Here is a 13,769-nt window from a genome sequence, read left to right as displayed (position 1 = left end):
CATTCATTCAGTGATTCATCTTAATAAGGTGCCATAAACCAATCAACGATGTTCTGTCCACCAATAAGGTTGAACAATAAGAGACCAATATTCAAACAGAAGCATAAACGCACAAGCTTAAATGTCAGATGCTGATCACCTTTGAGATAACATCAGTAACTCAATAAAGAGAATGAATTAACAAACCTGAAATTAATAAACATCGTGTAGTGTCAACATCTCACAATCAGTTTACAGACAGCACTAGATTGATTGCACTGACAGTTACAGCCTGAGAGAGTTGAGGACCACTTAAAGTGTAAGGAATGAATAAGGAGCATATTATAATGGTTTGAAACGACCATGTGATAATGGGCTATACAAAAAAACTTGACTATAATGGAAGAATGATTTATTAATTGAGGAGTATAGATGTGAATACTAGTTAATAATTGTTTGCTCAGTTTCAGTCATTCTTTTGCAAGTGTGATGAAAATATATCTTAATCTTTGTATCTGCTCCAAAGGAAAGCAAATCCAAGCCTCCTAACACTAGAATGACCGGAATTACAAAACTATTAGAATGGCCATAGCAGTCATTCTGACCCTTCACATTGCTGGCATACAATTTCCATAATAAATAAAAACCTAGAAATAAATTGATTTGTTAAGTTAGGATAAGAAACATTAGGACACCAATTCGAATGAATTTGATTAATTCAATCGGAATAACACAATGTGTTAGTGCTTACCATAAAATTAGAAAAATATTAAAACAGCTGAAATTTAACTGATTTATAAAACAACTGTTAAGGAATGTTATAGGCCTACCACAGTATTAAATACTAACAATATCTTTGGTGGGACAGTTTATCTCCTGTCCAATGTAGTGTTGGTCCAAAAAGTAGATAGAATAATATAATAGGCAAATAATATACTGTACTGTCTACTTCTGGTCCAACAACACAGTTGGTGGGAAGGAGATTGGCCTAGATCTTTAACTTATTTTTCTCTGTCTCATAAATTGTGCAGTTATTGTTGCCTCTATAGAACAGTACTGTATGAAAGAGATTGTTTAGCTAGTTAGGCTATTTGATGTTTTAGGCTATAAAGCTGTCTTCCTCCTTTGGTTATAGCAAGGCTGGCTGTTAGACTATTCTTCATGTTAGCCAAAAAACGCAACCAGAAATGACTGGTAGTCAAAGGACACCGGCCTAACCTCCTCAGGGGTTCCCAAACTTTTCAGGCCGGGACCCAGAAAATAAGGCGTCAGAGAGCCGCGGCCCAATGCACATCATCAGGCTTTTTTTTTTTTTTTTTTTTTATGTGACCGATTTTTTAAGCCAAATATCACTTCCATCCTATTAAGTTAGTTCAAGTTAGTTATTCATTTATATGTGCTATTTATGAGAGGGCTAACTTGTTGCAAAATAATAATGATAATAATAATAGCCTCATTAAAATACTATACTATGCTTCGGTTGTTTTCAGCGTTTTATGTGCATAATCTGTTATTTAGTTTGAAATTTCGTTGAAATAAGTAGATTTTTCATTTTTGTTTATTTATTAAGTTAATATAAAACCATAGAGTCACATTTTAGAATACAATAGAATAGAATTTTAGAATACAACTAGAAACACTGTCCTGGCCTGCTTCTAAGTTCAGTGGCCTGACAAAAAAAAAATATATATATATATATTTTTTCTTTGGAAATCATCTCGCGGCCCTCCCGTGGCTGCTCGCGGCCCACCTTTGGGTCGCGACCCCAACTTTGGGAACCAGTCTAGCAGACATGGATGTTCATAGCAAATGTTATGGCAATCTGGCAATAACTTTTCAGATTGGTCTGATGGTGGCACTAGAGGGCATCACCAAAATCGATGGTTACGAATATAACTCTAGTTATATGAGTTAGTTTGCAGCTTCAAAGTTTGCACTGTGGGTAATATCCGTACCGGTATTGGTTAGTGAACATTTGTCTACCTTACAGCCAGCCAATCGTGTACACGGTAATTAAGTAGTAAGATTGGCAAAAAAACACGCCTCCAAGACTACATTACATGTATATAATGGCCTAATTCTCAGTCTATATTTGGTTCACTAGTTCAGCAAATCTCATAACAGAAGAGGATTCGGAAGCTTGTAGCTTTGGAGCTAGAATTACATTTACAACCATTGTTATATTTTGTTAGCGCTTCACTTCAAAGCTAGCACTCTTGGTAATAGTACAGCGAAGCGAGGCCTGAGGGAGTAGGAGAAAATCATGTCAAAAAAATCACCTTGTTGTTTTTACCTCTTTACACAGAGATGCATTTATTCAGGGTAACCATGTTTTATTGTGAACAACATACACATGTCCTTTACCAATACCAACCAGAATTGTTTAATTTGGAAACATTTGTTGGACACAGGTGGCAAGTGGTTTGATACACATTTGGGCCACATGTTTGTCAAGTGTAAATGGTTTTGTCTACACAAGCCAGATAAGTCACACATACAAGCAAACAATCATCACACCCAAAATAAGTTACTTTGCAGTAAATATGCAATCACATTTAAAAGTTTGACAGTTTGATCTAAAATTGGTGAGCCAGACGTGCAACGTTGAATGTATTAATTTGCATTAATTTGAAGTCAAGTCTCCTGTTAAGCTGTAGCCCTATTTTCTGAAATGTTGCCTAAAGGTACACGCCTAAGTAAATGGAAGATTGCTCCGCTTCTACAAGGTAAATTTATGTATTCCCAGTGTCAGAAATATTGTGTCTGTTACTAGGCTTGAGTAAATTGTAATGAGAAAAAGGAGAATATAAATTATGATTTTATTTTGCATCTGTGCCGGTGAATAACACCATGTTACAATTGCTGTGCTAGAGATTTTGCTCACTGAGCTCATTCAGCACCTTCTTGAGATCAAGTGTACAAAAGATCTAAGCAAATGAATAAAGGGAAGATGATTAAACAGAAGGATTTGTAGATACAGTAATGAATTATAACCAATTTTAATTATAAATTCATATTTGACCTTGAACTTGACCTTGACCTTATTATGGCCAAATCATACATCTATGGATAGGGAAAAGGCTCCTCTTCCCAATGGCAGTGTTAAATCTGGATTTAGTCATTTCCTCACGGTTCTACGATAAAAGAGATATAATTCGAATTCTTTTGATAAATTCTTATTTTCGGTAAATCTTATAAAACATCGGTACAAATTTAAAGATACACTTTGACTGCTGTTTTGATAGGGTTAAGGTCTTTACTCTTGGATACATTTGAAAAAAAACACAACATTAACGTCTTAACATGCAAGGGCCCACATGCAAGGGCCCACATGTGGGCCCTCTTGACGACCATTCGCAACAAGCCAATTTGCCGACCTCTAGCGGCTCGGCTATGCATTTATTTTAATATAATATAAAGATATAATTATAGCCCTATTTGTTTCCTGTCGATTGCCCTTTCAGGTGATAAAATCCGTTCAGCGGTTCTCGAGTTACATGCCGATATGTGAGGCGTGTGCCAAAGTACACATTACCACCCACGACTCCCGGGGCTCTAGCTCCGTCAATCATTTGGCGTTCTCAAAAAGATATGGACAGGGTTGTAGCCAATGAGTGTGGCTTTCCAATGATACCCCACATGGGGATCTAATACGGTCTCTATTGATCGATTTATGATAAAGAAAAGCAGGGTCCCCTTATAAGGGGACCTTACAGCTTAACAGGTTTTAACACCACTGAAGCCATTATTATAGTTTCCACCACTGACTTGAATACCTGTGAACAGTTTTCTTTATGGTTTCTGGGTAGGCTATAATGTGGTACTGTAAATAAGATATAAATTATTTGGTCATATAATGAATTGATGTGGGTTTGTGTGTATAATATGTATGTACATGTTTATAAATGTGTAGCTGCTGTATATTTATTTGTACAGTAAAGGAGTGTGTAGGAAGGAAGAGCAAAACAACAATTATTGCCATTCTCTTAACTTTTAATATAATGCTTTCTGCACATGATTGCATTATTATACCCAAGCACAATATTAAGAATGACCCAGGACATGCTGTAGTAGTACGCATATAAATAAACTACTGCGGTAACTATATATGTGAGCTTTTCTTTTTCTTTCTGTCAAATGTATCGTCTTTAGTAATCGAGTCATCTTCTCAGCAGCCGTAGAGTCGGTTGATCCTCAGAATGTCAATGTCGGACAGATCCTGTCTCTGTCCAATCTGCACATTGGAGTCAGGAATGGGGGTGATGCTGTCCTGTCCGTGCTTGATGGAGAAGGCTGTTCTGCCATAGTGCATGATGGAGGAGTAGTCATAGGGGGTGTCCAGGTTATTGGTGTACTGCCTGTGGAAGTTGTAGGCCATACTAGGGTCAATGTTGCTCCAGTTGATTCGGACATACTGGTCACGATCGGATCTGGTCTGCTCGTGCTGGAAGCCCAGAGCATGGTTGATCTCGTGCTGGATGATACCATGGTAGAGACAGCCCCCTTTGTTCAGAGAGAGCACCTGTCTGCCTCCCGTCCTGCCCAGAGAGGAGAAGCATCCATCTCTGTTCTCAATGCTGATGTAGTCATTCTGGTCATGACGGGGCACAAAGCGGATGCAGGTGTTGTCATGGAAGGTCTTCATGGCATGGTGGATCTTCATCTTGTGCCAGTAAGAGAAGTCACTGCTCATTGTGTATGGAATCATCACAGAGCCGTTGGAGGCCCTCCTCCACAGGCAATTGTTGTACCAACAGTACATGGCGTTTCTGGTTCTGGGTGCCACCAGGTCTCCCTCCACCAGTATCTCCCCGGAGCCATTGTTGGATGACAGAATCCTGGTGCTGAGGTCGAGGTCAGCAGCCTCATGGTCATCCACCTGGAACTCTGCTCCACTTCCTTCCTCCATGAGGGGGTAGGCCCGGGAGAGACCAACCAGCAGGAGCAGGAGGAGGCTGAGAGGAATCATCTTCAGGCTCTCTGGTGACCCCTTGGTTCTGGTAGCGGCGGTTCTCTGGATGTCTGCTTGGTCCTGGAGATGATTTTGAGAGACTCCTTGAAGCTTGATGTCTGACTGTTCAGTCCAGAGCCTTTATACTCTCCTCTACAGGTGTGTCTGTTGGTGGATTAAGGGCTTGGGTCCAGACTGCTAGGCCTAAGTAAACTTCTGAAGGGGGGGACTCCATGGACAAACCTACTGTTTCAATATACTTGGCTATTCTTGGTCATTAAAGGGATGACTAGAGTTGCATTACTGGGTGTGATGCAGTTACCAAAGATCACTGTTTAACCACTTTTGTTGTTTTACCGTTTCTCAAAATGAAGGCTTCACATTGTCCTTGGTAAGCTCACTTTACGTCTAGTAGTATACAGGTACATCCTTATTCCTTTGAGATTTCATATTGAAATCCAATATTATTTCCTCCATAAGATATTTATTATTCACGATTCATTCATTCAGTGATTCATCTTAATAAGGTGCCATAAACCAATCAACGATGTTCTGTCCACCAATAAGGTTGAACAATAAGAGACCAATATTCAAACAGAAGCATAAACGCACAAGCTTAAATGTCAGATGCTGATCACCTTTGAGATAACATCAGTAACTCAATAAAGAGAATGAATTAACAAACCTGAAATTAATAAACATTGTGTAGTGTCAACATCTCACAATCAGTTTACAGACAGCACTAGATTGATTGCACTGACAGTTACAGCCTGAGAGAGTTGAGGACCACTTAAAGTGTAAGGAATGAATAAGGAGCATATTATAATGGTTTGAAACGACCATGTGATAATGGGCTATACAAAAAAACTTGACTATAATGGAAGAATGATTTATTAATTGAGGAGTATAGATGTGAATACTAGTTAATAATTGTTTGCTCAGTTTCAGTCATTCTTTTGCAAGTGTGATGAAAATATATCTTAATCTTTGTATCTGCTCCAAAGGAAAGCAAATCCAAGCCTTTTAACACTAGAATGACCGGAATTACAAAACTATTAGAATGGCCATAGCAGTCATTCTGACCCTTCACATTGCTGGCATACAATTTCCATAATAAATAAAAACCTAGAAATAAATTGATTTGTTAAGTTAGGATAAGAAACATTAGGACACCAATTCTAATGAATTTGATTAATTCAATCGGAATAACACAATGTGTTAGTGCTTACCATAAAATTTGAAAAATATTAAAACAGCTGAAATTTAACTGATTTATAAAACAACTGTTAAGGAATGTTATAGGCCTACCACAGTATATATTAGATATATACTTAAATACTAACAATATCTTTGGTGGGACAGTTTATCTCCTGTCCAATGTAGTGTTGGTCCAAAAAGTAGATAGAATAATATAATAGGCAAATAATATACTGTACTGTCTACTTCTGGTCCAACAACACAGTTGGTGGGAAGGAGATTGGCCTAGATCTTTAACTTATTTTTCTCTGTCTCATAAATTGTGCAGTTATTGTTGCCTCTATAGAACAGTACTGTATGAAAGAGATTGTTTAGCTAGTTAGGCTATTTGATGTTTTAGGCTATAAAGCTGTCTTCCTCCTTTGGTTATAGCAAGGCTGGCTGTTAGACTATTCTTCATGTTAGCCAAAAAACGCAACCAGAAATGACTGGTAGTCAAAGGACACCGGCCTAACCTCCTCAGTGGTTCCCAAACTTTTCAGGCCGGGACCCAGAAAATAAGGCGTCAGAGAGCCGCGGCCCAATGCACATCATCAGGCTTTTTTTTTTCTTTTTTTTATGTGACCGATTTTTTAAGCCAAATATCACTTCCATCCTATTAAGTTAGTTCAAGTTAGTTATTCATTTATATGTGCTATTTATGAGAGGGCTAACTTGTTGCAAAATAATAATGATAATAATAATAGCCTCATTAAAATACTATACTATGCTTCGGTTGTTTTCAGCGTTTTATGTGCATAATCTGTTATTTAGTTTGAAATTTCGTTGAAATAAGTAGATTTTTCGTTTTTGTTTATTTATTAAGTTAATATAAAACCATAGAGTCACATTTTAGAATACAATAGAATATAATTTTAGAATACAACTAGAAACACTGTCCTGGCCTGCTTCTAAGTTCAGTGGCCTGACAAAAAAAAAATATATATATATATATTTTTTTTGGAAATCATCTCGCGGCCCTCCCGTGGCTGCTCGCGGCCCACCTTTGGGTCGCGACCCCAATTTTGGGAACCAGTCTAGCAGACATGGATGTTCATAGCAAATGTTATGGCAATCTGGCAATAACTTTTCAGATTGGTCTGATGGTGGCACTAGAGGGCATCACCAAAATCGATGGTTACGAATATAACTCTAGTTATATGAGTTAGTTTGCAGCTTCAAAGTTTGCACTGTGGGTAATATCCGTACCGGTATTGGTTAGTGAACATTTGTCTACCTTACAGCCAGCCAATCGTGTACACGGTAATTAAGTAGTAAGATTGGCAAAAAAAAAACACACCTCCAAGACTACATTACATGTATATAATGGCCTAATTCTCAGTCTATATTTGGTTCACTAGTTCAGCAAATCTCATAACAGAAGAGGATTCGGAAGCTTGTAGCTTTGGAGCTAGAATTACATTTACAACCATTGTTATATTTTGTTAGCGCTTCACTTCAAAGCTAGCACTCTTGGTAATAGTACAGCGAAGCGAGGCCTGAGGGAGTAGGAGAAAATCATGTCAAAAAAATCACCTTGTTGTTTTTACCTCTTTACACAGAGATGCATTTATTCAGGGTAACCATGTTTTATTGTGAACAACATACACATGTCCTTTACCAATACCAACCAGAATTGTTTAATTTGGAAACATTTGTTGGACACAGGTGGCAAGTGGTTTGATACACATTTGGGCCACATGTTTGTCAAGTGTAAATGGTTTCGTCTACACAAGCCAGATAAGTCACACATACAAGCAAACAATCATCACACCCAAAATAAGTTACTTTGCAGTAAATATGCAATCACATTTAAAAGTTTGACAGTTTGATCTAAAATTGGTGAGCCAGACGTGCAATGTTGAATGTATTAATTTGCATTAATTTGAAGTCAAGTCTCCTGTTAAGCTGTAGCCCTATTTTCTGAAATGTTGCCTAAAGGTACATGCCTAAGTAAATGGAAGATTGCTCCGCTTCTACAAGGTAAATTTATGTATTCCCAGTGTCAGAAATATTGTGTCTGTTACTAGGCTTGAGTAAATTGTAATGAGAAAAAGGAGAATATAAATTATGATTTTATTTTGCATCTGTGCCGGTGAATAACACCATGTTACAATTGCTGTGCTAGAGATTTTGCTCACTGAGCTCATTCAGCACCTTCTTGAGATCAAGTGTACAAAAGATCTAAGCAAATGAATAAAGGGAAGATGATTAAACAGAAGGATTTGTAGATACAGTAATGAATTATAACCAATTTTAATTATAAATTCATATTTGACCTTGAACTTGACCTTGACCTTATTATGGCCAAATCATACATCTATGGATAGGGAAAAGGCTCCTCTTTCCAATGGCAGTGTTAAATCTGGATTTAGTCATTTCCTCACGGTTCTACGATAAAAGAGATATAATTCGAATTCTTTTGATAAATTCTTATTTTCGGTAAATCTTATAAAACATCGGTACAAATTTAAAGATACACTTTGACTGCTGTTTTGATAGGGTTAAGGTCTTTACTCTTGGATACATTTGAAAAAAAACACAACATTAACGTCTTAACATGCAAGGGCCCACATGCAAGGGCCCACATGTGGGCCCTCTTGACGACCATTCGCAACAAGCCAATTTGCCGACCTCTAGCGGCTCGGCTATGCATTTATTTTAATATAATATAAAGATATAATTATAGCCCTATTTGTTTCCTGTCGATTGCCCTTTCAGGTGATAAAATCCGTTCAGCGGTTCTCGAGTTACATGCCGATATGTGAGGCGTGTGCCAAAGTACACATTACCACCCACGACTCCCGGGGCTCTAGCTCCGTCAATCATTTGGCGATCTCAAAAAGATATGGACAGGGTTGTAGCCAATGAGTGTGGCTTTCCAATGATACCCCACATGGGGATCTAATACGGTCTCTATTGATCGATTTATGATAAAGAAAAGCAGGGTCCCCTTATAAGGGGACCTTACAGCTTAACAGGTTTTAACACCACTGAAGCCATTATTATAGTTTCCACCACTGACTTGAATACCTGTGAACAGTTTTCTTTATGGTTTCTGGGTAGGCTATAATGTGGTACTGTAAATACAGTAAGATATAAATTATTTGGTCATATAATGAATTGATGTGGGTTTGTGTGTATAATATGTATGTACATGTTTATAAATGTGTAGCTGCTGTATATTTATTTGTACAGTAAAGGAGTGTGTAGGAAGGAAGAGCAAAACAACAATTATTGCCATTCTCTTAACTTTTAATAGAATGCTTTCTGCACATGATTGCATTATTATACCCAAGCACAATATTAAGAATGACCCAGGACATGCTGTAGTAGTACGCATATAAATAAACTACTGCGGTAACTATATATGTGAGCTTTTCTTTTTCTTTCTGTCAAATGTATCGTCTTTAGTAATCGAGTCATCTTCTCAGCAGCCGTAGAGTCGGTTGATCCTCAGAATGTCAATGTCGGACAGATCCTGTCTCTGTCCAATCTGCACATTGGAGTCAGGAATGGGGGTGATGCTGTCCTGTCCGTGCTTGATGGAGAAGGCTGTTCTGCCATAGTGCATGATGGAGGAGTAGTCATAGGGGGTGTCCAGGTTATTGGTGTACTGCCTGTGGAAGTTGTAGGCCATACTAGGGTCAATGTTGCTCCAGTTGATTCGGACATACTGGTCACGATCGGATCTGGTCTGCTCGTGCTGGAAGCCCAGAGCATGGTTGATCTCGTGCTGGATGATACCATGGTAGAGACAGCCCCCTTTGTTCAGAGAGAGCACCTGTCTGCCTCCCGTCCTGCCCAGAGAGGAGAAGCATCCATCTCTGTTCTCAATGCTGATGTAGTCATTCTGGTCATGACGGGGCACAAAGCGGATGCAGGTGTTGTCATGGAAGGTCTTCATGGCATGGTGGATCTTCATCTTGTGCCAGTAAGAGAAGTCACTGCTCATTGTGTATGGAATCATCACAGAGCCGTTGGAGGCCCTCCTCCACAGGCAATTGTTGTACCAACAGTACATGGCGTTTCTGGTTCTGGGTGCCACCAGGTCTCCCTCCACCAGTATCTCCCCGGAGCCATTGTTGGATGACAGAATCCTGGTGCTGAGGTCGAGGTCAGCAGCCTCATGGTCATCCACCTGGAACTCTGCTCCACTTCCTTCCTCCATGAGGGGGTAGGCCCGGGAGAGACCAACCAGCAGGAGCAGGAGGAGGCTGAGAGGAATCATCTTCAGGCTCTCTGGTGACCCCTTGGTTCTGGTAGCGGCGGTTCTCTGGATGTCTGCTTGGTCCTGGAGATGATTTTGAGAGACTCCTTGAAGCTTGATGTCTGACTGTTCAGTCCAGAGCCTTTATACTCTCCTCTACAGGTGTGTCTGTTGGTGGATTAAGGGCTTGGGTCCAGACTGCTAGGCCTAAGTAAACTTCTGAAGGGGGGGACTCCATGGACAAACCTACTGTTTCAATATACTTGGCTATTCTTGGTCATTAAAGGGATGACTAGAGTTGCATTACTGGGTGTGATGCAGTTACCAAAGATCACTGTTTAACCACTTTTGTTGTTTTACCGTTTCTCAAAATGAAGGCTTCACATTGTCCTTGGTAAGCTCACTTTACGTCTAGTAGTATACAGGTACATCCTTATTCCTTTGAGATTTCATATTGAAATCCAATATTATTTCCTCCATAAGATATTTATTATTCACGATTCATTCATTCAGTGATTCATCTTAATAAGGTGCCATAAACCAATCAACGATGTTCTGTCCACCAATAAGGTTGAACAATAAGAGACCAATATTCAAACAGAAGCATAAACGCACAAGCTTAAATGTCAGATGCTGATCACCTTTGAGATAACATCAGTAACTCAATAAAGAGAATGAATTAACAAACCTGAAATTAATAAACATCGTGTAGTGTCAACATCTCACAATCAGTTTACAGACAGCACTAGATTGATTGCACTGACAGTTACAGCCTGAGAGAGTTGAGGACCACTTAAAGTGTAAGGAATGAATAAGGAGCATATTATAATGGTTTGAAACGACCATGTGATAATGGGCTATACAAAAAAACTTGACTATAATGGAAGAATGATTTATTAATTGAGGAGTATAGATGTGAATACTAGTTAATAATTGTTTGCTCAGTTTCAGTCATTCTTTTGCAAGTGTGATGAAAATATATCTTAATCTTTGTATCTGCTCCAAAGGAAAGCAAATCCAAGCCTTTTAACACTAGAATGACCGGAATTACAAAACTATTAGAATGGCCATAGCAGTCATTCTGACCCTTCACATTGCTGGCATACAATTTCCATAATAAATAAAAACCTAGAAATAAATTGATTTGTTAAGTTAGGATAAGAAACATTAGGACACCAATTCTAATGAATTTGATTAATTCAATCGGAATAACACAATGTGTTAGTGCTTACCATAAAATTTGAAAAATATTAAAACAGCTGAAATTTAACTGATTTATAAAACAACTGTTAAGGAATGTTATAGGCCTACCACAGTATATATTAGATATATACTTAAATACTAACAATATCTTTGGTGGGACAGTTTATCTCCTGTCCAATGTAGTGTTGGTCCAAAAAGTAGATAGAATAATATAATAGGCAAATAATATACTGTACTGTCTACTTCTGGTCCAACAACACAGTTGGTGGGAAGGAGATTGGCCTAGATCTTTAACTTATTTTTCTCTGTCTCATAAATTGTGCAGTTATTGTTGCCTCTATAGAACAGTACTGTATGAAAGAGATTGTTTAGCTAGTTAGGCTATTTGATGTTTTAGGCTATAAAGCTGTCTTCCTCCTTTGGTTATAGCAAGGCTGGCTGTTAGACTATTCTTCATGTTAGCCAAAAAACGCAACCAGAAATGACTGGTAGTCAAAGGACACCGGCCTAACCTCCTCAGTGGTTCCCAAACTTTTCAGGCCGGGACCCAGAAAATAAGGCGTCAGAGAGCCGCGGCCCAATGCACATCATCAGGCTTTTTTTTTTTTCTTTTTTTTATGTGACAGATTTTTTAAGCCAAATATCACTTCCATCCTATTAAGTTAGTTCAAGTTAGTTATTCATTTATATGTGCTATTTATGAGAGGGCTAACTTGTTGCAAAATAATAATGATAATAATAATAGCCTCATTAAAATACTATACTATGCTTCGGTTGTTTTCAGCGTTTTATGTGCATAATCTGTTATTTAGTTTGAAATTTCGTTGAAATAAGTAGATTTTTCGTTTTTGTTTATTTATTAAGTTAATATAAAACCATAGAGTCACATTTTAGAATACAATAGAATAGAATTTTAGAATACAACTAGAAACACTGTCCTGGCCTGCTTCTAAGTTCAGTGGCCTGACAAAAAAAAAATTTTTTTTTTTTTTTTTTGGAAATCATCTCGCGGCCCTCCCGTGGCTGCTCGCGGCCCACCTTTGGGTCGCGACCCCAATTTTGGGAACCAGTCTAGCAGACATGGATGTTCATAGCAAATGTTATGGCAATCTGGCAATAACTTTTCAGATTGGTCTGATGGTGGCACTAGAGGGCATCACCAAAATCGATGGTTACGAATATAACTCTAGTTATATGAGTTAGTTTGCAGCTTCAAAGTTTGCACTGTGGGTAATATCCGTACCGGTATTGGTTAGTGAACATTTGTCTACCTTACAGCCAGCCAATCGTGTACACGGTAATTAAGTAGTAAGATTGGCAAAAAAAACACGCCTCCAAGACTACATTACATGTATATAATGGCCTAATTCTCAGTCTATATTTGGTTCACTAGTTCAGCAAATCTCATAACAGAAGAGGATTCGGAAGCTTGTAGCTTTGGAGCTAGAATTACATTTACAACCATTGTTATATTTTGTTAGCGCTTCACTTCAAAGCTAGCACTCTTGGTAATAGTACAGCGAAGCGAGGCCTGAGGGAGTAGGAGAAAATCATGTCAAAAAAATCACCTTGTTGTTTTTACCTCTTTACACAGAGATGCATTTATTCAGGGTAACCATGTTTTATTGTGAACAACATACACATGTCCTTTACCAATACCAACCAGAATTGTTTAATTTGGAAACATTTGTTGGACACAGGTGGCAAGTGGTTTGATACACATTTGGGCCACATGTTTGTCAAGTGTAAATGGTTTCGTCTACACAAGCCAGATAAGTCACACATACAAGCAAACAATCATCACACCCAAAATAAGTTACTTTGCAGTAAATATGCAATCACATTTAAAAGTTTGACAGTTTGATCTAAAATTGGTGAGCCAGACGTGCAATGTTGAATGTATTAATTTGCATTAATTTGAAGTCAAGTCTCCTGTTAAGCTGTAGCCCTATTTTCTGAAATGTTGCCTAAAGGTACATGCCTAAGTAAATGGAAGATTGCTCCGCTTCTACAAGGTAAATTTATGTATTCCCAGTGTCAGAAATATTGTGTCTGTTACTAGGCTTGAGTAAATTGTAATGAGAAAAAGGAGAATATAAATTATGATTTTATTTTGCATCTGTGCCGGTGAATAACACCATGTTACAATTGCTGTGCTAGAGATTTTGCTCACTGAGCTCATTCAGCACC

At 38.3% G+C, this 13,769-nt stretch overlaps 2 protein-coding genes across 2 annotated transcripts; both read right to left on the bottom strand.

The window, feature by feature from the left end:
• Positions 1-4,147: 4,147 nt before the first annotated feature.
• On the bottom strand, positions 4,148-4,948 carry LOC311246969 (hatching enzyme 1.2-like; the record flags this gene model as incomplete). The annotated part of the gene is made up of 1 exon (XM_084337239.1): positions 4,148-4,948. The coding sequence occupies one exon, from the start codon at positions 4,946-4,948 to the stop codon at positions 4,148-4,150; it is 801 nt and encodes a 266-aa protein (XP_084193365.1).
• A 4,648-nt stretch (positions 4,949-9,596) lies between these two features.
• Positions 9,597-10,397, bottom strand: LOC311246992 (hatching enzyme 1.2-like; the record flags this gene model as incomplete). The annotated part of the gene is made up of 1 exon (XM_084337267.1): positions 9,597-10,397. One exon carries the CDS (start codon positions 10,395-10,397, stop codon positions 9,597-9,599), a length of 801 nt encoding a protein of 266 aa, XP_084193393.1.
• Between the last annotated feature and the right edge of the window lie 3,372 nt (positions 10,398-13,769).

This window comes from Notolepis coatsorum (genome assembly GCF_963971535.1).
Source record: "Notolepis coatsorum genome assembly, chromosome: 20".
In the NCBI taxonomy this organism is placed as follows: Eukaryota; Metazoa; Chordata; class Actinopteri; order Aulopiformes; family Paralepididae; genus Notolepis; species Notolepis coatsorum.
Note: the sequence above shows the minus strand (reverse complement) of the source record. Positions and strands in the feature narration are given on the sequence as shown.